Genomic DNA, 24,196 nt, shown 5'->3' with positions numbered 1-24,196 from the left:
CTGTCCCTCCTCTGTCCCTCCTCTGTCCCTCCTCTGTCCCTCCTCTCTCTCCTCTGTCCCTCCTCTGTCCCTCCTCTGTCTCTCCTCTGTCCCTCCTCTGTCTCTCTTCTCTATCTGTCCTGTCTTTCCTCTGTCTCTCCTCTGTCCCTCCTCTGTCCCTTCTCTGTCCCTCCTCTGTCCCTCCTCTGTCTCTCCTCTGTCCCTCCTCTGTCCCTCCTCTGTCTCTCTCCTCTGTCTGTCCTGTCTCTCCTCTGTCCCTCATCTGTCCCTCCTGTCTCTCATCTGTCCCTCCTCTGTCTCTTCTCTGTCTCTCCTCTGTCTCTCCGCTGTCCCTCCACGTGCTTCTGTCCTGGTTCCTCCACTTTTCGACTCTTATTTTAAACTTGCTCTGCTACTGAGCACTCATTTGGCGATAGAAACATATCTGAAGAATAAGTGTGCATTTGTTTCCTTTCCGCGTTTGTCCCATGTGGTTTTCGTGTTAAATGTGAAACATAAGCAGTCTGTGTGCGATGGTCGTGGACCTGCAGTGGTAAAAGTAATGTCCCATAGCAGTATAAAACCTCGTACATGATGCATAATATAGGCCCTTTAAGTATATATTGATTGCTTGATTTAAAATATGGAAGGATAATACTGCAGTAAACAAAATTCTGGCCTAAACTATGTTCTACAAAAAGTCCTATCTGACACTTTAGTTTGGTATTTTAGTGAAACAATGTAAGGCAAATAAATACAAATAAATAAATAGTAGCAGTTAGATTCAAAGTTGGTAAATGTGAGTGTTGAAGTGTTAAGGATGAGACCGATGGAGTGAACACAGAATAACACTTTCAGGACTTCAACTTGAAAAGAGGGCGCCTAAATAAACAGGATTATTGAATCATGTCAGAATGGAATGAACCAAAACACAACTTCAGCTTGATTTTTCCGAGGAAATGTTGATGGCACGGTTTAATGCCAGTTTAGCAGTAAATAAAGGACCTTTAAGGCAAAATGAAGATCAAGATAAAAGACAATATGAAGAAATAATCTAACTTTTCATTCAAGTCAAAACACAATTACAACTATTTAAGCACAGCACAAATCCTCAATATTCTCAGATATTCCACTAGTACACTTAGCATCACATTGTGCAGCCCTAAATCGGACGTGGCGTTCTGCTCCTCGTATGTACAGTATATGACTTAATCAGGGAACGACAGCAGCTTAATATCCAAACATGGCACCAGCTTTTTCTATTTGCAAATGTAGTAGGTCAGAATATATAGCAGTGTGTCTATAAGGGCCAGGCCTGTCGGGGCACTGGACACTGGACACGGGACAGAGGGGTTCACAGCATATCTACCTATGTATTACACCGGACCTGTCTGACACAAGGATTTGAGTTGTCACATTCGGTGCCAAACGGAACATAATCAAAGGCTGGAAACAAGGTATTCAAGAACAGATATACATGTTTAAGTGTAGGGTTTGGGGTTAGGACGCCTCTGACCTCTGGACCGGTTTAGGACGGACAGTAGGAGTGGGACGACTTGCCTGGCCACACAAACACGACCAGACCTCTTGTCACTGTAAGAGCAAAGACAGATCATATCTACTAATAACGAGTGAACATAGAGGTGCTTAGCTGAGTAGATCTGGCCCTTACTACTTCCTATACACTGTGGGCACATGCTAACTGAACCATTCGCGATAGGATGCTCAAATGCTGGAATACACTAATGTGATATTAAAGGCCACAATGGTGTACAAAGATGTATAATGTACATTTCAGTTCATTTAGTAGCAGAGGTTTTTAACTATACTGTGCAATTCTGGCTCTTGTCAGGTTGGAATCAAATATGAATGAACCGGGAAGCGTTTTATTTATAATCTACATAATGTGAATAATACATAAAGCACTTAAGAGTATAGTGAAGCTATTTGTGACATTTTTGGACTTTTTATCATTGCGTTGCAAAGCAGAGCATATAAAGCACAATGTGTACTATACATCATTTGCTGTGTTTTTATTATTTTTATTGAGGTATAATAATAAAAACTGTGTATTTTTTGTATGACGAGTGATTTGACTTTTGATTGCTGTGTAAAGTTACTGACGGAATTTAATGTCATGATTTACATGTTGACCATGTAATTGGAGTTTAGTGAAAACATGTCTCAGGCACTTGACAGACTGATTTTATTTGAGAAATGAAATGTAATTAGGAGTATTTAAAAAATATGAGCAATCTTTAATATGTAATAATGTTGCAAACCAATGTGGAAACTTAAAGGTGCACTGTAACTTTTCTGGTGGATGGTCCGTCACCCGCGTGTCTCCATGGAGATGTTATTGCTTTGCGGGCTCGCCTCTCCACAGATCTGACATGTAACTTGGCCTGGTTAGCATCACCTGCGTGTCTTAATGATAGATTCGTTTATTGCCTTGAATGTTTCAAAGCAACAGCATGATACAAGCAGGTGGCAAACCCTTACCAGAAAAGTTACATAGGGCACCTTTAAAGAAACGCTACATTTATTTATATTTTATTATGGATTTTGAAAAACACCCAGTAAAGTTCATGCATACATATAACGTTTTTCTACTCGGTTTCTTTTTTCAATTTTATAGTTTGACTTTCTTATGCAAATGTATTATAATATGATATATAGTTTGATTTGACGACACCACATGATAAAACAGTTGCTACTGTAACTTTTGAAACAGTATTTAGTTTTGTTGTGAAAGGGCTTGTCTGTATGAGCAGATGAACAGTGAAATGTTGCTCTGTGTTAAGGCCACTGGTGGCTCCAACAAGCAATAAAAACATACATATTTGATGTGACCAAACAGTGAAGAGTTGTGCTTTTTTATGACTTCGAAATTGTGTTAATATGTTTCTAAAAAGGCTAAAAATCAGTTTGAAGGAAGTACTAAAATATAAAAGGCCGCTATTCTGACTGAAGTACTAAATTAATTGACTTATTTGTTAGAATTTAGCTCTGATGTCACTGTCCACAAACAGCAGACTCTGGAGGTAAATATCACACGTTGCAGAGGGTCAGGTGGTCGAGCAGTTGGTCAGAGGTTGCACTTCCATTGTAAGTACTTAATAGTATCGTGTCCTTGTGCAATACTTCACACACTTTTCCACGGATGTGAGTGTTTTAAAGGTGCACTATGTTATTTTTCAGGTTGGGGGTTCACTTCCTGCTTGTCTCCATAGAGATGCTCTTGCTTTGCCTACAGTGTGGTATTAAACGTATTATGTGACGTCACCAGCTTGTCTCCATGGAGATAGGAGATAGGGACACCTCCAGCTCAGTCTTTGTGGTCTGATCTATGTCTTTAAGTGTTATAATACTCTACTACTACAATGAAAGCATTGCCAAACGTCACGGGAAATAAACGTTTCCTGCTTTAGACTGACAGTCTCTAGCCTCGCTCTCAGGATATTTAATATAATAAGTACATCTACTGTGGGACCTTTTAATCAAATAAATACTATAATTATGGAGACAAGCAGGTGGTGGATATTCCAAGTTACCTTAAACTGCTAAACTGTGTCAAAAACGTACAAAACCCAGGTGCCCATCTGACCAGTAGGTTTGGATTCTTTGTGGATTGTACCTCAGCAATAATTACCAGGTGGTTTGTACATAATCCATCCTCACTTATATGTCTGTGTTTAAAAAATATATATACATACCACAAGTGTTAAGGTACTACTATACATACAATGTGAACAGGGTTAAACGTAACGGTTAACTTGGGTCAAAATGCTTTGACACTGCTTCAGTTCCAGCTCTAAACTTGACACAGACGAGCTTCTCCTGCAGGTTCAGACTGTATGACTGCTCTCTTTGTGTAAATAATGTTTGGATATTTGGTGGTAACAAGTTGTGCAATGCTTTAAAAAACAAACTGTGAAGTATTGAATTTCACTAGATCATACATTTTTTTGAATAACTTGCATTTCATTTGTGTGTTTGGGGTATCCAGTCTTGTCTACGATCTGCACTACCCTTTTTGAATAGAAGTTTGATCATTATTTCCCCATATTTCAACACAATAGATTAAATATGGAAGAAAGCATAAGGAACAGTACAATGTGTGGAGTGCACTGTGATCAGTACTTAACTTTTAAGTCCTAATTACTGTCGTACTCACATGCAATAATGTCACATTCATGTGCATATAACTGACTGTGTTTATTTTACCATTATTATTAGTATTATCTTACGCTAGCTGTTTTTATTTTATTTTATTTTTATATTTATTTATTTTTCCCCTCCATTCCTTATCAGAAAATGAGAGGTTTTGTCTATAGGAGTTTTTGTTTATAAGAGTTTTGTTTATAAGAGTTCTTCTATTAATAGTGTTTTTTAAACCTCTATAAGTTATCTGTTCTTTTCCTCTGTATCTACCTGCGTTGCAACAATGAAATTTCCCCATGTGTGGACAATAAAGGAATATCTTATCTTATCTTATTTGTATGCATTATATCCATCCCTTGTTGGGTAATGGGAGGTTTTGTCTATGGGAGTTTTTGTTTATAGGAGATCTTCTACTGAGAGTGTTTTTCAAACTTCCTATAAGTTATCAGTTCTTTTCCTCTGTATCTACCTGTGTTGCATCAATGGAATTTCCCCATGTGGGACAATAAAGGAATATCTTATCTTATAAGAATCGGGGCTGATTATTGATGTGAAACAACTATAATTTATTTTTCTTTGATTCATCTATTTGTCCATAGCTGTCATTTATCAACCATTAAGAGCTTTATTTAACTTATAATCACTTGAAGTATTTCCATAAATCACTGGCGCGGTCCCTCTTTATGCAAATGTCGAGCGGCACCAAACTATTTACTGCACTGGCCCTTTAAGACATCGCGCATGCGCACCGCTCTCACAAAGTTACCTCCTGAACTTCGTAGTTTGGGGAAAAAAGAAAATCTCCACATTTAAAAACGCGCCGGGGCCAGTGGAACTTTAAGTGCGACAATCATGGCATTCCGCCGAAGGAACAAGAGCTACCCGTTCTTCAGCCAGGAGTTCCTCATTCAGAACCACGCCGACATCGTCTTCACTTTGGTCATATTTATCCTGATCGGGCTGATGTTCGAGGTGAGGAGAGCTGCTTTTCCCTTCTCTCCAGACTCGGCTGTTTCGGGTGCGAAGAGTGGGATGGAAATCGGTGGAAAATTAGAACGAGTTTCTTTTTTTAGACGAAATGATTGAGTTTTGTGTGGTGTTTCGGGAGAGCGGGTTACAGCTGTAGGAGCGGTGTGATGCTTTCGATTTTTCTACCTCTTAACTTTTAAACGTGTTTTACGGGACAGGGAAGTGACAACAAGGCGAGAGTGATTCAAATACATTTAAATGGCGTGGGAAATTGCGCGACTGACACTTGTTTTTTGTTTGGAAATCTTCAGTTTTGTTTTATGAGTGGATTACGTTCTGTAGCTTTTGGGCTCTGTAAAGTCGGCGCGTTACTACTCGACACAACGTCCAACTTGTTCCATGAAAGTTTTACTTAAACTATCAATGGCTCAAAAGTGAAAAAAAAAGAAAAGAAAAGAAAGACGGAAAAAGTCAAAAGTATTTACTACTAACATTTATCAGCTAGCGACTCAACTTGTAACGACCGAAGCTGTATATTTCAACGTAATGGTATCGCGGTTTGATTTGTGTTGCGAGGCTTTTATTTTGGCGGGGCTACGCTGAACTGCGTTTGGTGTTTTCCGGGCGCTTCACGGTTTCGCGTACTGCCACGTCTCAGTTTGTGAACCGTTGTAGCCTCTGGACCCCGGACCTGGAGGCAATGCATTTTAATACAAAGATTATTCAACTTCTGAAGTGTTATATATATATATATATATATATATATATATATATATATATATATATATATATATATATATATATATATATATATATATATATATATATATATATATATATATATATATATATATATATATATATATATATATATATATATTTTTAAATACATTTGTTAGAAAAGACTCCTTGCACTGGCTCATTAATAAGATATATTGAGGTATGTCATATGACTGGAATGATTGATTGGGAATAATCGTGATTAATGGATTATTAAAATTAAAAAAAACACACTGTGCATATTTTAAATCTTATGCCAAAATAGTTTTTTTTTTTTTATCACAAAAACGGTGGAATTGCTGATTCAAACTGACACCCAAAAAAAGATTTTCACAGTTTTTTCTTTCTTTTTTATAAATAAATAAATAAATGAATTGAAACAAAAAACTGCTGCAGCTCTATTTGATCCCATGTTCTGATGTTGTCTAATTTGGTTTAGTCATGTTTTTTGTTGTCTTGAAAGTGTCATGTTCCTTCTGTCTTTCTCTACAGACTACGAATGATTTTGAGGTTGAAGTTATTGCATTCAACATTTTCTAATATATGATTCCTTAGAATGTACTTGTATTAGACATTACAAGTATTAACAAATGTGATAATTCAGGTCACAATTTAATAAGAGCTAAAAATGAACAATTGATACAGTTACAGAAGCAAAGGAAGTCTGTGCTCTTAAATATATTCTCATTTAAAGTAAACCTGAATGAAAGGTGCAATTTGTCTGATTGTTCATGTCACATCAATGAAACATCCTGTATACGGCAAATGGGTTGAATCAGTCACTGTGGATAGTGTTTATGAGAATAAAGCTCCAGTCAAGAGACAAATTGTTGAATCATGATATTTTTATCCTTAAATCCGACTGCACAGACCTACTTTACTTTACTTTACTTTACTTTACTTTACAAAAATCCTGTTGTTGTGCCAAATAGTTTTCTCTCTTAACCATGTAAACATTCCATCGTCAAAAACATCCCTGGTTGTATTTAGCTTTATCTACCTGTTTCATTAATCCTGTTTACAACGGTGTCTTCCCGCATCAGAAAACACTAACATTTCCCAGATTTGTGACATTAAAGGTAGAAATCAGGACGTCTCCAAGCTGTTTTAGTGCATATCATTGCATCAACATTTCTGCCTTCAAATCATGTTCATTACAACTATGTGCTTAAATTAGCTTGTCGGGATAAGCTAGCTTTTGTTTATTTACTCTCTGCTGCCAGTAGATGCTGTGTTAACACCAAATTCTGATGAGGGAACACCTGACTGATATAAAGATGCCAAAGTAAAGGTACTCGGGAGCACCTTAAAGTCCAAAAGTAACACCTGTAATGTTTGGTTTTGTTGTTAATTGTGAATGAACGAAATATTGTGATGTTTGTGCTGAGAATAGTTACAACACTTAGAAACCTAATGTAACCAAATATAGTTATCCCTGAATCCTACTACGTATGTCTTGTTTTATTTTAGTTGAGTTTCAATAGTGGTGGGTTAAACTTCCGCCTAAGAACCAAAGGGTTGCTGGTTTGACTCCTGCCTGAACACGCTGTCGTTTCGTCCCTGGGTAAGAAACTTGACACCTACAGTCTTAAATCACCTGGAGAGACATTTTTTAAGACTAAGACGTTTGGAACTGAAGTGTTCACAGCTGGGAGTTTTAGCACTGGCTCTAAAATACCTATAACATGTTGAGGGAGGTATTTACTTTGTGTCTTTTCTTTCTACTTAATGATTCAGTTTTTTCCAACATGCTGTAAAGCCCTTCTTTATCTCTGCTTGTACTGGCACAAAGGCTTGATACTATTCCACAGTCCATCCACAGAATCAGAAAAGGTTTATTCCCATTGCCAATGAACAAAATTCACTAACATAGGAACTTTCTTTGGTAATACAGTGCAACATAAAGCTATGAACAATGATGAAACCAACCTATATAAAATCAAAAAGGAGAAAAACTATTTAAATCCACTATAGGATAAAAATAGGCTTAATATGTACACAAAATGTACAGTTAAATTTACAGATGTAGTGCAGAAAGTGAACAGTGCAATGATTGATTAAATTGTAGTTAAAGTGACACGTGTTTAAGAAGTGTTCATGAGTCCAACGGCAGAAGGAAGTGTGCTACTCCCCTCAGGCAGGAGGCTACGGTCCATCCTGACCACAACCTTAAGCCTGAGGGGAGTGGCCTCCTGCCTGAGGGGAGTGGCTCAAATAGTCCATGTCCAGGGTGAGAAGGGTGTGATCCAACCTGCTCGTCCCAGAGCCCTGGAGATGTACAGGTCCTGCAGAGATGCAAGTCTGCAGCCGATCACCTTCTCAGTAGTCTCTGTTTGTCCCTTGCTGTGGCTCCAGCGTACCACACGGTGATGGAGGAGGTGAGGATGAGGAGTGGATCCTTATTGCGGTTTTAGTCAAGGTTTAGTTTTGTTAGCCTAGACTTGATCTGGCCTCATGGGGCTCATCTTGGACGGGGATGAGTCTGTACAGGAGGGAGGTGGACCGGCTGGTGTCCTGGTGCAGCGGTAACAACCTGGAGCTCAATGCCCAGAAGACAGTGGAAATGATCGTGGACTTCAGGAAAGTCAAACCCCCCCCTCACTATCACAGACTCCCCCATCACCACTGTAGACTCCTTTTGCTTTCTCGGCACCACCATCTCCTAGGACCTCAAGTGACCATGAGCTCCCTCATCAAGAAGGCCCAGCAGATGTACTTCCTGTGGCAGCTGAGGAAAGCCAAGCTGCCAGCGAAGATTCACTGGCATTTAACCCGGCATGAGAATTGTCTGGTCATCTTTATTTTTTATATATTTTTTTGTTTTGATTAGTTTTTATTTGGTTTGAACATATTTATTTTTTATTCTTTATTGTTTGAACATATTTTGCTTTTCCTTGTTTTGCACTCTGTGCAGCACTTTGGAGACTTCGTGTTGGTAAAATGTGTTATACAAATGCAGACGGCACTTTAAGCATCAATTTGCACTTTTAGATATTTCGTGAAGTAATATCTGTCCTTTTTATCCCATTTTTTAGATGTGTGTGTGTGTGTGTGTGTGTGTGTGTGTGTGTGTGTGTGTGTGTGTGTGTGTGTGTGTGTGTGTGTGTGTGTGTGTGTGTGTGTGTGTGTGTGTGTGTGTGTGTGTGTGTGTGTGTGTGTGTGTGTGTGTGTGTGTGTGTGTGTGTGTGTGTGTGTGTGTGTGTGTGTGTGTGTGTGTGTGTGTGTGTGTGTGTGTGTGTGTGTGTGTGTGTGTGTGTGTGTGTGTGTGTGTGTGTGTGTGTGTGTGTGTGTGTGCAATATTTGTTATGGATGTTTAGGTATTTGTGTGTTAATGTGGTTTGTACTGATTTTAGTGAATTGTAAAATGTTTCCTCACTTCCTCTTTTCTTATGTCCAAGAGTCAAAGGGTTCTTTCTGGAAACAAGCTCTCGTATAAGGGCTGGACCAAGGCAGAGGAGGTATGATAAAACAATGATAAAAAATAAAAAAACCCACAATTTTATCATTGTTGGTTGTTTTAGGGTTTTATGTATAGTTAAATGTGTCGATTGTCAATTATTTGTAGTTTGACCCAATTGTGTGAACAGGATAAAAGGCGCCTTGACCATCATTACTTGTTCTGCTGCTGGAGGAGAGACAGCCTCTAGCCTCCATATTTTTGCACATGCACTTTGCACTTCATTTTTGACTTAAAAATGTGGACCACGTCAATTTATCTTCTCACTTGACTCCAACCACTAAAGGCCATCCTACGTCACAACAAATAAAGTTGGATTGGATGATGGAGCAGTTCTACACGGCCATCATTGAGTCCATCCTCACCTCCTCCATCACCGTGTGGTACGCTGGAGCCACAGCCAGGGACAAACGGAGACTGCAGCGCATTGTGCGCTCTGCTGAGAAGGTGATCGGCTGCAGACTTCCATCTCTACAGGACCTGTACGTCTCCAGGGCTCTGGGACGAACAGGTCGGATCACAGCCGACCCTTCTCACCCTGGACATGGACTATTGGAGCCATGTCAGGCAGGAGGCTACGGTCCATCCGGACCAGAACCTCCCGCCACAAGAACAATTTTGTTTCCTCTGCTGTTGGACTCATGAACACTTCTAAACACTGTCACTTAAACCATAATTAAATCACTCACTGCACTGTTCACTTTCTGCACTACATATTTAAATTGTGTGTACATAAAAAGCCTATTTTATTTTAGCCTATTTTCTATCCTATAGCAAATTTAAATAGTTTTATTTTTTTATTTTATATAGGTTGTTCTATTATTGTTGTTTTTGTGTTTCACTGAATCACCAAAGCAAGTTCCTATGTTTGTGGATTCTGTTCATTAGCAAAGGCAATAAACCTTTTCTGATTCTCATTATGTTAGTCCTGTTCCTATTTACCTTTACTAACCTTTTTGTTGTTGTTTTCAGGCTACTGCCAAGACTGCCATTTTGTTCATCCAGCCTCAGTACAACGTAACGACCCTATCGCCAGGTACAGTTTGAGATGTCGCTAGTTCACTTTTAAGGTCGCATTATAGAAATATGACAACGTTTACATTTATATTATTGCATCATATTTTCTCATGATTGAATTGTGTCATCTCAAATCACAATCAGTCGTATGAATTGTCACAATGCTTTTCTCACTCATGTTTTCACACTTTGTGGCGTGTGTCCAGAGGGAGAAGTGAGTCTATACCACTACGGCTGGAAGGACGCAGCCACAGTACTCTTCTACTTCTTCATCGTCATCATTCTCCACGCGGTGGTGCAGGAGTATCTGCTGGATGTGAGTACCCTGGCAGTAATTGAATACTTCATAGTTAATGTTGTGGCCAGAAATGGTTCCATTACTACACTAGATAATACTCTGCAGTTGTGTCAGTATACAAAGATCTAGTCTATAAATTGACTTTTTCAATACAATATGACTGCGTTCAAATGGTTTTGATACATACATGTTTATCAGCGATGGCAACCAAAAATGATAGTGCCTAAAGGTAAAACATTGTTACTATATATTACTTAACATGTGTATTTGGGTACTACGTGCAAGCTGCTATTAGTCAGAGAATGTGGCAACCCAGAAACCACTTTTACATCATTTTTATTTAATTATTTATGAATAAATAACTTCACAATTTGACAGTAAAATTGACATTTTCTTCTTATTAATTTATTGGAACACAAAATCCATGCATACGTTTCCTTCAAGTAAATACAGCAGAAAATCTCCATCTCCTGTGCTATGAAATCCTGTGAACTGCTCTTTCAACCCATATAATGCTTCCCTCTGCAGGCTGAGAAATAGATTTTCAAAGTTAGGGGCCCCCCAGAAATTGCTGGGGGGCCCCTAACTTTTCAAAGTTAGGGGCCCCCCAGCAATTTCAGGGGCCCACAAGCGTGCGCGGCATCGCGGCGTCATAAGAACAAGATAAATGTGTTGTTTTAAACCTGGTTATTAGCATGTAAAACAATTTAAAGTACTTTTATCTGTTATTTGATATGAAGAGCACAAATACTGAATCATATAAACCAGAGATCATGATCTTTAAAACTGTTTAATTCAATAATGTTTCTTATATACAAAATAAATACTGTTTACAGCATTTGACACAAGGAGATCTTGTGGAATATATGAAATCACGTCCTACAAAATAAACTACTAACATATATACATTGTACCTGTAAATAAAAGTGTTCTATTTTGTTTTTATTCGGTTTACTTACCTGCTAATAGTATTACCTAGTCTTGTGCTAGCTATTTTTACTTTATTTTATTTAATTTAAATTTTATTCTATTATCATTATTTTATTTTATTTTTATCTTTTTATTTTTATTTATCTATTTTATTTTATTTCCCCCCCTCCATTCCCTATTAAGATAGGAGAGGAGTTTTTGTTAATAAGAGTTTTTTTGTTTTTGTTCATAAGAGTTCTATTAAGAGTGTGTTTTTGAAACTTCCTATAATCTGTCCTTTCCTCCTGTTTCTACTGCAGTGGAACAACTACATGTCCCTGTGGGACGTTAAAGGATTTTAACTTATCTTATCTTACATTGCCCCGAAAATTAGACTGGGCATTTCCGAGGACACGTGAACGCAACACGAACGCAGCGGCCAATCAGATGCCCGCTTTCATCGATATTACATCACGGAGACCGCTCGGCCAATAAGAAGCGTGTCTGTCAAAAAGAAACTTAAGCGATGAAAATGCCCCGAATATGGCCAAATTACTAGTTAAATCTTGATTTTTTTTCGAGGAGGGGCTCGGCGGGCAGTTCCAAATACCTATTTAACAATATTTAACAATAGATTAAATGTTTATCTCTGTAGATCAACTCTGAAGTTGTAATGCACATAAACTGAAGCACAGTGTTGGTGAAATGACACTTGTTTTTCTTAATACATTTCAGTTTATGAGAACAAACGTGTTTGTAATTTCTTTTAATTGATCCAGTAATTGCTTCAAAAACAGCGTAGGCTATATAAAGCTATTTATTTCTTATATTTTTTTAATTGTTTTATGTTTTACGTTATGTTCGGCCCGCGACCCAGCCTGAGCGTCGAAATTCGGCCCGCGGCCCAAAATGAGTTTGACACCCCTGATCTAGGGCGTGGTTCCTTGACACACATTAGCTTTCACAGTGTCAGACAGAGCAAAGGATGAAGAGGAGAAGGTTTGAAAAAGAGGAACAGAAGTCCAGATGTAAGCCAGGTATAAGCTCTGGCAAAAACGGTGTTCGGTTGTTGTCATCTGGATTACAGAGCGTGATATAAAGACTGTATCAAAACATAATGAACCTGAGAATAGTTTATCTGCACTACATCCATAGGCTCTGCACTTGAGTCAAAAATGATCAAGTTTTTGCCTTATGTCAGGTTCTTCTGGCAGTGACAAGCACAAGATGCTGTACAGAGCCTCAGCAACAGTGAGTCACATTTATAGAAACAAGTCACAAGGTTTTCTGTCGGGACTGAATTTGGTGAAACTCTTAATTTTCAATCCAATTTTTGTATCGCCCAAAAATCATAACAGCAGTTGCCTAGAGGAGCGACGGTGAAAAACAGATTAAACAATGTTCATAGCGACTTGGCAATGTCCCAGCATCCCATGACCTTAGACCCTCCTTCTCGGCCAGGCAAAACTACCAAACCTCTTTGGGTAAAAGTAGAAACCTGAAGGAGTTCCTCAGTGAAGGAGAGATCCGACTCCCTCAGACGGACGAGAGATGGACGTAGTCATTTTCTTGTACAATAATTTTAACTTAACATGTGTGAGTTGGGATTGTAGTTAAAGACTTATTTGAAATGTTCTTGAGTGCATCTGTGTGTCTTTTTGTTGAACACAATTTTGTAATTTGCAATTCAAAGTGCTTCACACAACAGGAAAAAGGCCGGTCCATGTTTAGTCCTGACTCTGGCACCAGCAGGAGGCCGGTCCATGTTTAGTCCTGACTCTGGCACCAGCAGGAGGCCGGTCCATGTTTAGTCCTGACTCTGGCACCAGCAGGAGGCCGGTCCATGTTTAGCCCTGACTCTGGCACCAGCAGGAGGCTGGTCCATGTTTAGCCCTGACTCTGGCACCAGCAGGAGGCTGGTCCATGTTTAGCCCTGACTCTGGCACCAGCAGGAGGCCGGTCCATGTTTAGTCCTGACTCTGGCACCAGCAGGAGGCCGGTCCCTGAGAACAGGACTAATGTGATGTTACTTCCTGGTTCTAGTCAGGACCCGAGCAACAGCGTTCTGGATGTACTGCAGCTGTTTTACAGCTCGTTTGGAGAGGCCAGTGAGCAGGCCGTTACAGTAGTCTAATCTACTGGAGACAAACGCATGGATAAGTCTCTCCTTCTGTGTTGAAATATTACCATTTTTCCCCTTCATAATATTCCAAGCTCAAATGTGAATAGCCAGTGCTACAGTATCTAAGTATTGCATAAACCAGGCTACAAACTGTAAAAAAAACAAAAGCACATTGTACTAAAACTGGAAGAGCGAGGCATCTGATACGCAGCTGTCATTGTTCACAAATGGCCGTGTTTTTACTTTCACATATTTTCCGGAGCGTCTTGAAAAGCATCTCTGCACATAATGGTTTGAACTAACAACACTTGAGCTCCTGTCTATTTTGGGTTGACAATGACAAAATGCCAATCACTCATTGAAGGCCCGCAGCGTTCTGTAAGAAAAACACGTGAAACAAATAACATCATAGAAACCCTATCCCTCCCTTGGCAGGGAGGCTCTGGCACAGTTATCCATTTGCTTAATCCCTGTTAACGTTGTTGATCTGCTAATTACTGTTTTTCATTGGACCTTCTGTTTGTTCACTCTCTGTCGGTTAAATCGATAAATCTGGACGGCCCATCAAGGCAAGGTCGGAATTTTGAGCACTGCGAAAATAAATGGTAATGAATAGACAGATCGTGGAAATGTCAGCGCTTGATATTCCACCAATTGTTGTAAAGTTAGAGCACAGTTTAACTTTAAGTTTACTGGGAAAGACACATGAGCTGGTGTTGTCACAGGGCCTCCAATTTCAAACTATTTGTATTCAAAGGAAAAAAAACATAGACATTTTTCATGCATTTTTCATTTTTTTTAGACAATAGTTTTAATTAAATATGGTCTTATACTAGTTAAGATATTAAACAAGACCGTTCTATAGTAACAAACAGTGCTATTTACTTCAGTTTGGTCAGTCCTTGTTTAGTCATTCACACTATCAAATACCAATGAATCGGTTTCATTCCTACAGTAAAGTGCAATGATGATTTGAACAGTTTTGTATCTTGCTTTTGCTGATAAATGTGTGATAATGTGTCATGCAGAAAGTGAACCGGCGCCTCCATCTGTCAAAAAGCAAAAACACAAAGTTCAATGAGTCGGGTCAGCTGTGTGTGTTCCACCTGGTGTCCAGCGTGTGGAGCCTCTACGTCCTCCTCACGGTGAGAAGAGGGAAGAAGTGGGCTTTGTACCCGTCTCACTGTTTCCACCGTGTCTTTTAGAGGGCTTTTGGAAGCTCCTGAGCGGCATTTAGATCTGTTTTACTTCAAATCATTATAAACTCATTTGAATCAATTTGTATTTTTCGTCTACTTATGTTTTTGTTTCCCGTTTGCAGGAGGGATATCTGTTACATCCCAGCAGTCTGTGGGAAAACTATCCTCATGTACATTTAAGGTAACTACTCAAATACAATACGCATTTAACAGTAATGATGCGCCCATAATTATATCATTAATACACTATAATACATGGGAAAAGGTACAGAGGGTTTTCATTGTCCGCTTTTGTGGCCCTTATAAATATGACAAATGTATGTGTTATTTTTGATTGACTCTATATCATTTGCCATTTGTCCAATTGTAGGTTCCAGGTGAAGTTCTTCTACCTGACACAACTGGCCTATTGGCTCCACGCGCTGCCAGAGCTCTACTTCCAGAAGGTCCGCAAGGTGAGAGCAGGGGCCTGGGAGCCGCCGGCCCCCGAGGTCAAGGTCCATGTGGGCCGTAGGGACAGAACTCTAGAGAGCTGTAGTTCTATTCAGTCCGGGTCCAGGGTTTAGAGCTGCTCAGAGGAGAATGTTCCCTCTCCGCTGGCACCACTGTGCTCTTTTTTTTTATTTTCAAGACACAATGTATTACTCCCAAGTAGAGGTGTAACGATGCATCTCAATACATAGTACACGTGTCTCTGTTTCTATGCGAAATTGAGATAAGTGCTGAAAAACTGCTGCTTTAATAGTGTATGTTACGATGTTATTTTTTGTGTGAATCGTGATGAATTGAATGGTGTGATTCCTGAATCATTCCACTCCTGCTCAATGTCAATGAAGTGAGAGATTATGCAACGTGACAGGAGAAGGCACGTGAATGAAAGTACATGGTGAGGAGCAGAGCAGAGCAGAGGGCTGTGCTCAATATATCGGTGATATATTGTGACAGACTTTTGGCAATATGTGTATCGATACATAGATGCATATTGTGATACTTTTAAACAACATAAAGTCATTAGAAATGGCAGGGTTCTACACTTCTAAACCTACAGACTGCTGCATCAAGGCTGAATCTGAGGAGCTGAACATGTGACTTCATCATGTGACAGTTGTATCCTGACACTGAGGACAGTGTGAACATGAGATACTAATGTCATTCTACTTAATCACAACATCAACTTTTAACACCTGTTTTAATGGATATCATGAATCAGGACGAGTATCGTATCAAGTTCCGTGTCTCGGGATACATATTGTATCGTGAGGTAGTAGGCAATACCCAGCCCTAAGAGGAGGGCGTGTGCTTGCAGGGGATTGTGGGTATCGTACAGGGAGAGTATCACTGTCAGGAGCAGGAGGCTGCCAGCTCTAAAAGTATCGCTGTCCTTTTCAGAGAAAGGCTTTTTGTTTTGCAGGAGGAGATTCCCCGGCAGCTCCAGTACATCAGCCTCTACCTGCTCCACGTCGCAGCTGCTTATCTGTTAAAGTGAGTAAAGGAATGTCCTTTGCATCAATTACAGAATGTATTTATAACCCTCAAGTTGTGTATTTGTACTTTATGGAGCAAAGTTCTCATTTTTCCTCGTTGGAAACTTACCTGTCCTGGAGCTTAGTTTCAAAGACCTAAAACACTTGATGATGTCATCACGTGGTAACCCAGACATGCACCTCCATGTTTTTAAAGTCCCTTTACTGGACTCACTCTGGTCATCTCAGTGCTCGTCTTCATGACACAGTGAGGGCAGAACAAGTTTAGCAAAATATCTAATTGCCACTTCTCTGAAAAACGTTGTGATTGTCATTAGATTAATGTGTAAAAGTTCATATTTTAAACGCGTCCAGACTCATTAAAATTTGTGAGAAGACAGAAATATGAATGTCTAAACTAATCCAAGAATCTCATGCATTTCAGAACATGTTTGTAAAGGACTTAAATAATATCTTTGTTCGTCGCCCTATTGCACACAACAGCTTTTAGCCTCATTTAAACTGCCTCGCGCCTCAGGCATCATGAGTGCGTGTTGGTGAGCTCCTAATGTGTTTGGTGTGTTCAGTTTGAGCCGCGTGGGTCTGGTGCTGCTCTTCCTCCAGTACACGTCAGAGCTGACCTTCCACATCGCCCGGCTCTTCTACTTCACCGACGAGAACCATCAGAAAATGTATGCGACTCAAACGTCATCGCGATTAAAGCAACGGCGGCTCAATCTGTCGGCGTAAAAAAAATGCATTATTCGTATGTTTGCGCGTCAGGTTTGACTTGTGGGCGGTGAGCTTCGTCTTCACGCGGATGGCCACTCTGACCCTCATGTTCCTGGCTGTCGGTTTTGGTCTGGCTCGGTCTGAGAACCAGGGTCTGGACTTGGACACGGGGAACTTCAACACAGTCCTCGTAAGGTCAGTCCACACCGTCTGTTTACCATTCCGAATGCCTCAAATGTACTGGACTGTAAAACCTCAAGTACAGATTTGTATTGTACGTTTTTCTGTTCCTTATACTCTTTTGCCGAGATTTTTTTAGTCTTCCTATAAGTTATCTGTCCTTTTCCTCTGTATCTACCTCTGTTGCAACAATGAAATTTCCCCACGTGTGGACAATAAAGGAATAAAAGGAATGTCTTATCTTATCTTAGGCCTTAGTTATTTTATTACTTGGTTTACGGATCCGCCACACTTAGGTTATTGATTTCTACAATATAAATAAAATAAATTATATATATTTTTTTACAAAGTACCGCCGACAACACAAAATAGCATTAAATTAAATGTAAAAAGCGGTGTTAAGTCAAAAGATAAGAGCGCGTGAAGCAATTTCTCGCCAAACGGAAGTCTGTGACGGAGCGGGTCTGTCCATGCGCCCCGGCGAGAGTGCGCGCGCCCGTTTCCCTGCTGCTGCGCGCCCGTTTCCCTGCTGCTGCGCGCCTTTATATCACAAATACACTTTTTAAACCCGTTTACCACAATTTCTTCAGCGCGTTTTGCCGTGACTGGGTGGGTGGGGGAGGGTGCACACTTAAGCGTCAGTTCTGTCTGTCTAAAACACGCTAAATCTACTGTTACACGCTCCTGCACACCGCGTCTCTCCCCCCTCTCCTCCCGTAGTGCGCTTTGTGCAAACCCAGAAGAAAACATCTTTTGAAATTGAAATTATATTTATCTTAATATTTCGTCTGTATATTTCATTCAAAAATCCGTAAACCAAGTAATAAAATAACTGCGGCCTTATCTTATGCATGTTCTTATTTTCTTCCAGGCGATGCACTCTATTAAAGTGTGTATTTTAAACGTGTGTGTGTGTGTGTGTGTGTGTGTGTGTGTGATAGGATGATGGTGCTGGTGCTGGTTTGCTTCACTCAGTCCTGGCTCCTGTGGAAGTTTATCCGGTTCCAGCTGCGCAGATGGAGAGAGTTCAGACATGAGCAGGCTCTGCGCAAGAAGACTGCAGCCAAGCAAGCGCTCCGGCCGCTCAAGAGGGACTCGCGTGAGTCGTGTTACACCGCTGTATTATGCACTGCCAGTACAAAACAAAGGGTACCACAGAAAGGGGGCACACGCTCTAATGTTTCATAAGACCGCCGTCAGCTTTGATTACAGCACACATTCACTGGAGTTTCAGTAAGCTTCTGAAAAATGTTCAAAAATGTATTTCAACCCAGTGTTGCATTCTTTTTCATCAGTTGGTCTTGTGTTGATGATGTGACTACTGCACAAAGCCGGCTCCAAACGCTCTCATTGAGGTTCAGATCTGTAGTACATCAGCTTCTGCTTCTCCTTTAGATGTTTTCTCTGCTCGATGACAATGATTTGACCCTTCTCAAACACACTGACATCTTTTCCATGACAGCGGGATTTGTCTTTCCACATCGTTGTTTTAAAAAGGAGAAGCCGTTCACTGCATCAGTTAGATTTAAATACTGTGCTGCAGCTGAAAGACAATCACTTGCAGCAATTCTCCAGTCGGGGGCACAGACCTACTGTATGTGCTTAGTTGAATCCAGGGGGCCACTTTTATTTTTTGGACTGGCAGTGTAATTGTGCAGGCAAAGTTATATTCTGAAGCCTTCATTGTCCAACCAGAGGCTTAAACGTTTAAAGCTATCAAGAAGTGCACAGGTCTGCCAATCACCACTTGTAGAATACACTCGATTTACAAGGGAAATAAAAGACAAAAAGTGAAATGAGAAAAAGACTTAATAACTTGTCAGACATTGAAGAAATGGGAGGGGTCAAAAAGAAGACCTGAGCTAGACTGACTCTGTACAGACTGCTCTTTATATTTTTGCCTTTTCCATTCTCTTTGTCTGTTTGTTTCTGTTTATGTAATGAAATATATAGATAGAAAAGAAAAAAATCTAACTATATTAACTATATATATATTTCTATACTGATCCTTTCTATACAGATTGTTTTGTTTTATTTACAGAGACTGAAATGTCAAATTCAAGAATAGAGTGTTTTAAATAGTGTTTAAATAGTGTTTTAAAATGGTTAAAATAGTGTTTTAAATAGTTTTAAATGGTGTTTTAAATAGTGTTTTTTTTTACCATTAGTATTATCTTGTCTTACGCTAGCTGTTTTTATTTTATTTTATCTTTATTTTCCCCCTCCATTCTTTATTAAGAAATGAGAGGTTTTGTCTATAGGAGTTTTTGTTTTATAAGAGTTCTTCTATTAAGTTATCTGTCCTTTTCCTCTGTATCTACCTGTGTTGCAACAATGAAATTTCCCCTTGTGTGGACCATAAACGAATATCTTATCTTATCTTAAATCTCTGCTCGATGGAATCCTTGTATTTCAGTGAGTTGTGGTCTAAATATCGTGCTGCTCTAACTCTTTAATCTGTGTAAACCTCGTCTTTTCCAGTCGGCCACCATGAAAACGGCGTTCTCAAAGCAGAGAACGGAGCCTCTCCTCGGACCAAGAAACTCAAATCTCCCTGAAGAGCGCCCCCTGGTGGACTGACGTGTACCCGGGACTGTCCGAGCTGCAGTTCTCCATCAGCCCCGGACCACATGCTGAGAAGCCCCTGTGCGTCCTGGGACTACAGGCCGAGCGCCCCCCGATGGACAACGCACAGAAATCTCATCTTATCAGTATTCTTGAAGAGGAGCACCAGTCTAAATGAACAATACAAACTCTTAACGTGATCGGAATCAAACAGGCACTCGAGTTAAAATGACGTGAATTCAGATTGGTTTTTTGGGGTTTTTTTGGACTGGTTTAGATCGGTTTAGTTAAATGGTCTTAGTCCTTTATGTTCATGGGTTTAATGCAGAGATGTCACAATGTCTAATATGAGAAGAAACGTCACAATTTTACTGTTATTCACGACAATTACTGGCACTAAACCAGTTCATGTGACATTGGCAGCCCAATTTAAAAATGTTATTTTACGTTTTTTGGAGTTCCGATTGAATTTAAATGACGACTTTGCTTCTAAAGATGTCGTGATTATCAATATATAATATGTATTGATTAATCGAATAATCTTGACATCAGTAGTTTCAAGTGAGTCAAAATGAGAAATGTGGCAATTGTTCCTTTCCTTCTCTCCTCTCTTCTTTTTAAACAACAATTCATACTCTGAATCAGTATTTCTTCTGAAACGGGATCGATCGCCGCCGTTGGCACGATGTTTGGCTGATGCTACGTTTGTGTTGGTCCATTAAGACGTTAAGATAGCGGCGGGACAGGTTCAAGATGGATTCTTCTGGCTTCCAAATACAACCAGAATGAATTGAGCTGACAGTTAACAATTTGAAAGGAAATAGTCTGTCTTTGAAACGGTCAAAGTACTTTTATAATGGCATCTATAAAAGAAAAGAAGTCATGGAACTGAAAATATTACACGTTTTCTTCTGCTACTTACCTGTTTATACGGTAAAATAGAGCAGGAGTCCAGCCAGAAAACACATTGAAACTAGTCAAAGAATCCGCTCTACATGAGTTGTGTCTGAATTCAGGTCATTGTCACTTGTGTAGATGATCCTTTTCGCAGGGTGCATTGCAATAAAGTATGTAGTATTTGTAAGTACTGTAATGGTAAGTCATGGCGCTGGCTTTGTCCATCCTCTCGGTCCATTGAAGCAGAAACATGAGACACACTTTCACCTCTGGACTGCAATCTTCTGTATCTAGACTAGAGTCGATTTAGACATTTTTATACATTTTCTACAGTTACTGCATAGAGGAGTCGCCAGAGTAACTTGCTTCTTCCATTATGAATTCCAATATGTTCATAATAAAATCTTAAACTATTCCATACGTATGCTGGGTATTACAGCGCGGCATTCCATATTTTCCTACATTTCATTTTGTTTAATTTCCTTAATAAAAAGGCATTTTCAGAAATCTCGAGTCGTTTCTTTACTTTACACTGCAATTAGATGAGGTCATTTTCCTTTCACAGTCAGTGTTGTCGGGTTTGGAATAGGCAAGAGTTTATAAAAATGTCTAAAATCCAAGATGTAAGAAAATAATGACATAAATTCACCACACAATCAACTGTGCTGTAATTGGCTACATTTTCTGAGTTGCCTCTTGTGCCATATTTTATTCGGCTGTAGATGGCGCACTTGCTCTAAGAAAATTACAGATTTGAGAACTTGTGTGTTCTGTCAGGTTTGATGTATATAACTGAAGAGCCTCTTGTAGTCCTTATATAATGGACGTATATTACTTTGAGTAGTTTGTTGACATTTTATTGTAATTCAAGTTGAATAAAGCCTAAAATGCAATGTCTTAATTACTCTTGTCTGGTTTGGGAATTCATTTATTGGGAATGGCGTGCCTTTTTTATGCTTCTTGGTAGAGTTAAGTGAAATACTGTTTAATTGTTAACCTAAAAAGCAGTGATTGCCTAGATACGAGTCCCTCAGGACCTAGGGATTTTCTTTATTTTATTTTTTGAATATATTTTTGCTTTTTAGTGAGACAAACAATGACAATAGCAATATACAAATGATGCAGAAAAGACAAAAAAATAATTTCTATATAATTATTATTCTTTGGGGGGATTTTTCTTTGAATTCCAAGCCAAGTAGAAAGAGGTGTAAAGGGTTTTATAGAATATAGTCATTTCATGATGAGTGTTATGATGAGGTGGGCTTTTTCTTTATTTATTCCTTTTTGTCCACATCTGAAGAAAACGATCAAGCTGCTGGACATATTAAATATAACAAGTATGTTTCCGTCAAATAACACATTCTGGGATGAATCCGGGTTTGAACTGCAAAACAATAAATCAAATATTGACATTAACATTATGTAGAGTTTATGGAGCTCACTTTACTGTGGTCCTGGAAGTATATTTACCAAAGACTCAAACTGAGTCCAGATGACTACAACTGAAGCTTTTTCTACTACCAAAGACTAACATTTCAACTATTGCGGGTGTAAAGGCACAAATGAGTCAAACAGCATTTCAAATGTAGATAAATGTCTTAATAACTTGGGAGTTTATAAAGTTTCAGAAACACTTTTGGACTTCATGATTGATATTTTCTGAAAGCACAATGTATAGAAAACTTCTCACTTGGTCAGAAATGATTTGTGATTACATTCTTTTATATATTTACATCTTCTGAAAAACATGAGTATTTCCAAGCGGAATCTTCTACTTCTTCATAGATTTCTCTTTATGAATGCCTTGTGTTTGTTTTGTACTAAAGAGAAAAATAAACCTGAAAAAAGGAGCAATGGCTTTCTGGCAGAAAAAAGTCCCAATTTATAAGACGAAACATGCCAATGGGCTCATATTAGTTCAATAATCTATCAACATTATTATTCACACTCCAATCATTCGAGAATTAGTAAAAGAAGTTTACACCATCCATCTAACATCCATTGAAGGACACAAATCATTGCCAACAGAGTTTATTTCAGGCACAGGAGTCATATTTGGTCTCACCTCACAGAAGCACTTGGCACAGTTGAATCCCATTCAAACAGAAAACATATGCACTTTTTAAATAGATGCAAAGTGGAGCATCTTTACAATATATACTCTTTTTTTATTGACCTCTCAGTCAATAAAACACCAGCATTCATAAAAACAATCTCTTTTCTAAGTTTGAATCCAGACACAAGTGGATTGACAATAGCTTATATACTCAAAGAACATGACAGTGAGATTGTTCTGTTGATATTATGGGATATTTTACATTTCTTCAGACACAGCATAAAAACAGCATTTTGATTTTGATGGAAACATTGGTAAAATTCAGTCTTAGCATAAAGGCACTTATCTCCATTTCAATGGTTTACACAATATTAGCGTGATCTTAAAAGACAGATATAGAAAGAAGAAAATAGTTGTTACGATTGAATAATTAGCTTTTGAGAAAGTCTCTTACTTATAATCACTAACATTTTAAAGAATATAACTAGGATTATTTTTAATAGTTATATTATAGTTATAGTAATATTTTGGTGGACTAATGTATCAAAAGACTTGCAAAACCATTCAGTTCTGTTTTGAAATATTATCATATATTTTATTGTCCCAACTTTACACATAGAAGATGTTGACCTGTTAAAATAACTGAAGTACTTATAAGATACCAACTATATAAGATACCAACTGTATCTTATGTAAAGTTCCTCTTACATCAATTATTTTGAATTTTGCAAAGACTTTTGCCAAGTGTCCAGCAGAAAGCTCCTACCGTCTGCTCAGGCATCGAGGACTGAAGCAGTTTCATACTGGACAATAGCTGCTGCTTCAGAGAAGAACATCTCTATTCGTGATAAGAGCATGTCAACTACAATACCCAAAGAAGAACTACAGAGGAGAAGGGGCGGGCTTAAGAATAAAGCCTAAAGAATAAAGTCTATAGAATAAAGCCTAAGGTGTACAGCGGTAACCACGGTGAAGTACCAAAGAAGAAGAGCTACAATTATGACAGCTACAGATGAAGAATAAAGTCTGAAGTCTAAAGAATAAAGTCTGGCGGTAATGTAACACTTGGATACCAGCCGCCACCTTGCTCAACACCCGGTCTGGAGAGACGGGAGATGGCGGAGGAGAGTGGATCGGGGATGGAAGACGTTCTGGACGGCGTGGAGGAGCAGCCTTTTCTGCCTGCACGTGCCCGGAAACGTAAAAAGTCCCTTAGCTCGTCCGAGGGTTCTGGGAATGAGCAGCAGGATGAGGCTGAAGCTATTGATATCCGGGGTGAGAGCAGAGACTGTAAGGTGATCATAAAGCTTGCACAGGATAGTGCATCCTTTAAGATAAGATAAGATAAGATAAGATAATCCTTTATTGTCCCACATGGGGAAATTCCATTGATGCAACGCAGGTAGATA

General features: G+C 39.1%; 1 protein-coding gene across 1 annotated transcript; it reads left to right on the top strand.

The window, feature by feature from the left end:
- The first annotated feature begins 4,978 nt into the window (after positions 1–4,978).
- On the top strand, positions 4,979–21,240 carry tram2 (translocation associated membrane protein 2). The gene is made up of 11 exons (XM_072446742.1): positions 4,979–5,115; positions 10,322–10,385; positions 10,573–10,682; positions 14,724–14,840; positions 15,017–15,075; positions 15,265–15,349; positions 16,306–16,376; positions 16,945–17,049; positions 17,141–17,284; positions 18,211–18,368; positions 19,751–21,240. Exons 1-11 carry the CDS (start codon positions 4,996–4,998, stop codon positions 19,825–19,827), a joined length of 1,110 nt encoding a protein of 369 aa, XP_072302843.1. The 5' UTR covers positions 4,979–4,995; the 3' UTR covers positions 19,828–21,240.
- The last annotated feature ends 2,956 nt before the right edge of the window (positions 21,241–24,196 follow it).

The sequence above is a fragment of the Eucyclogobius newberryi genome, unplaced genomic scaffold, assembly GCF_026437365.1.
Source record: "Eucyclogobius newberryi isolate DKJ021-1_F unplaced genomic scaffold, fEucNew1.0.hap1 SCAF_1, whole genome shotgun sequence".
NCBI lineage: Eukaryota > Metazoa > Chordata > Actinopteri > Gobiiformes > Gobiidae > Eucyclogobius > Eucyclogobius newberryi.
The sequence above is the reverse complement of the archived record's forward strand: the minus strand, read 5'-3'. Positions and strand labels throughout refer to the sequence as shown.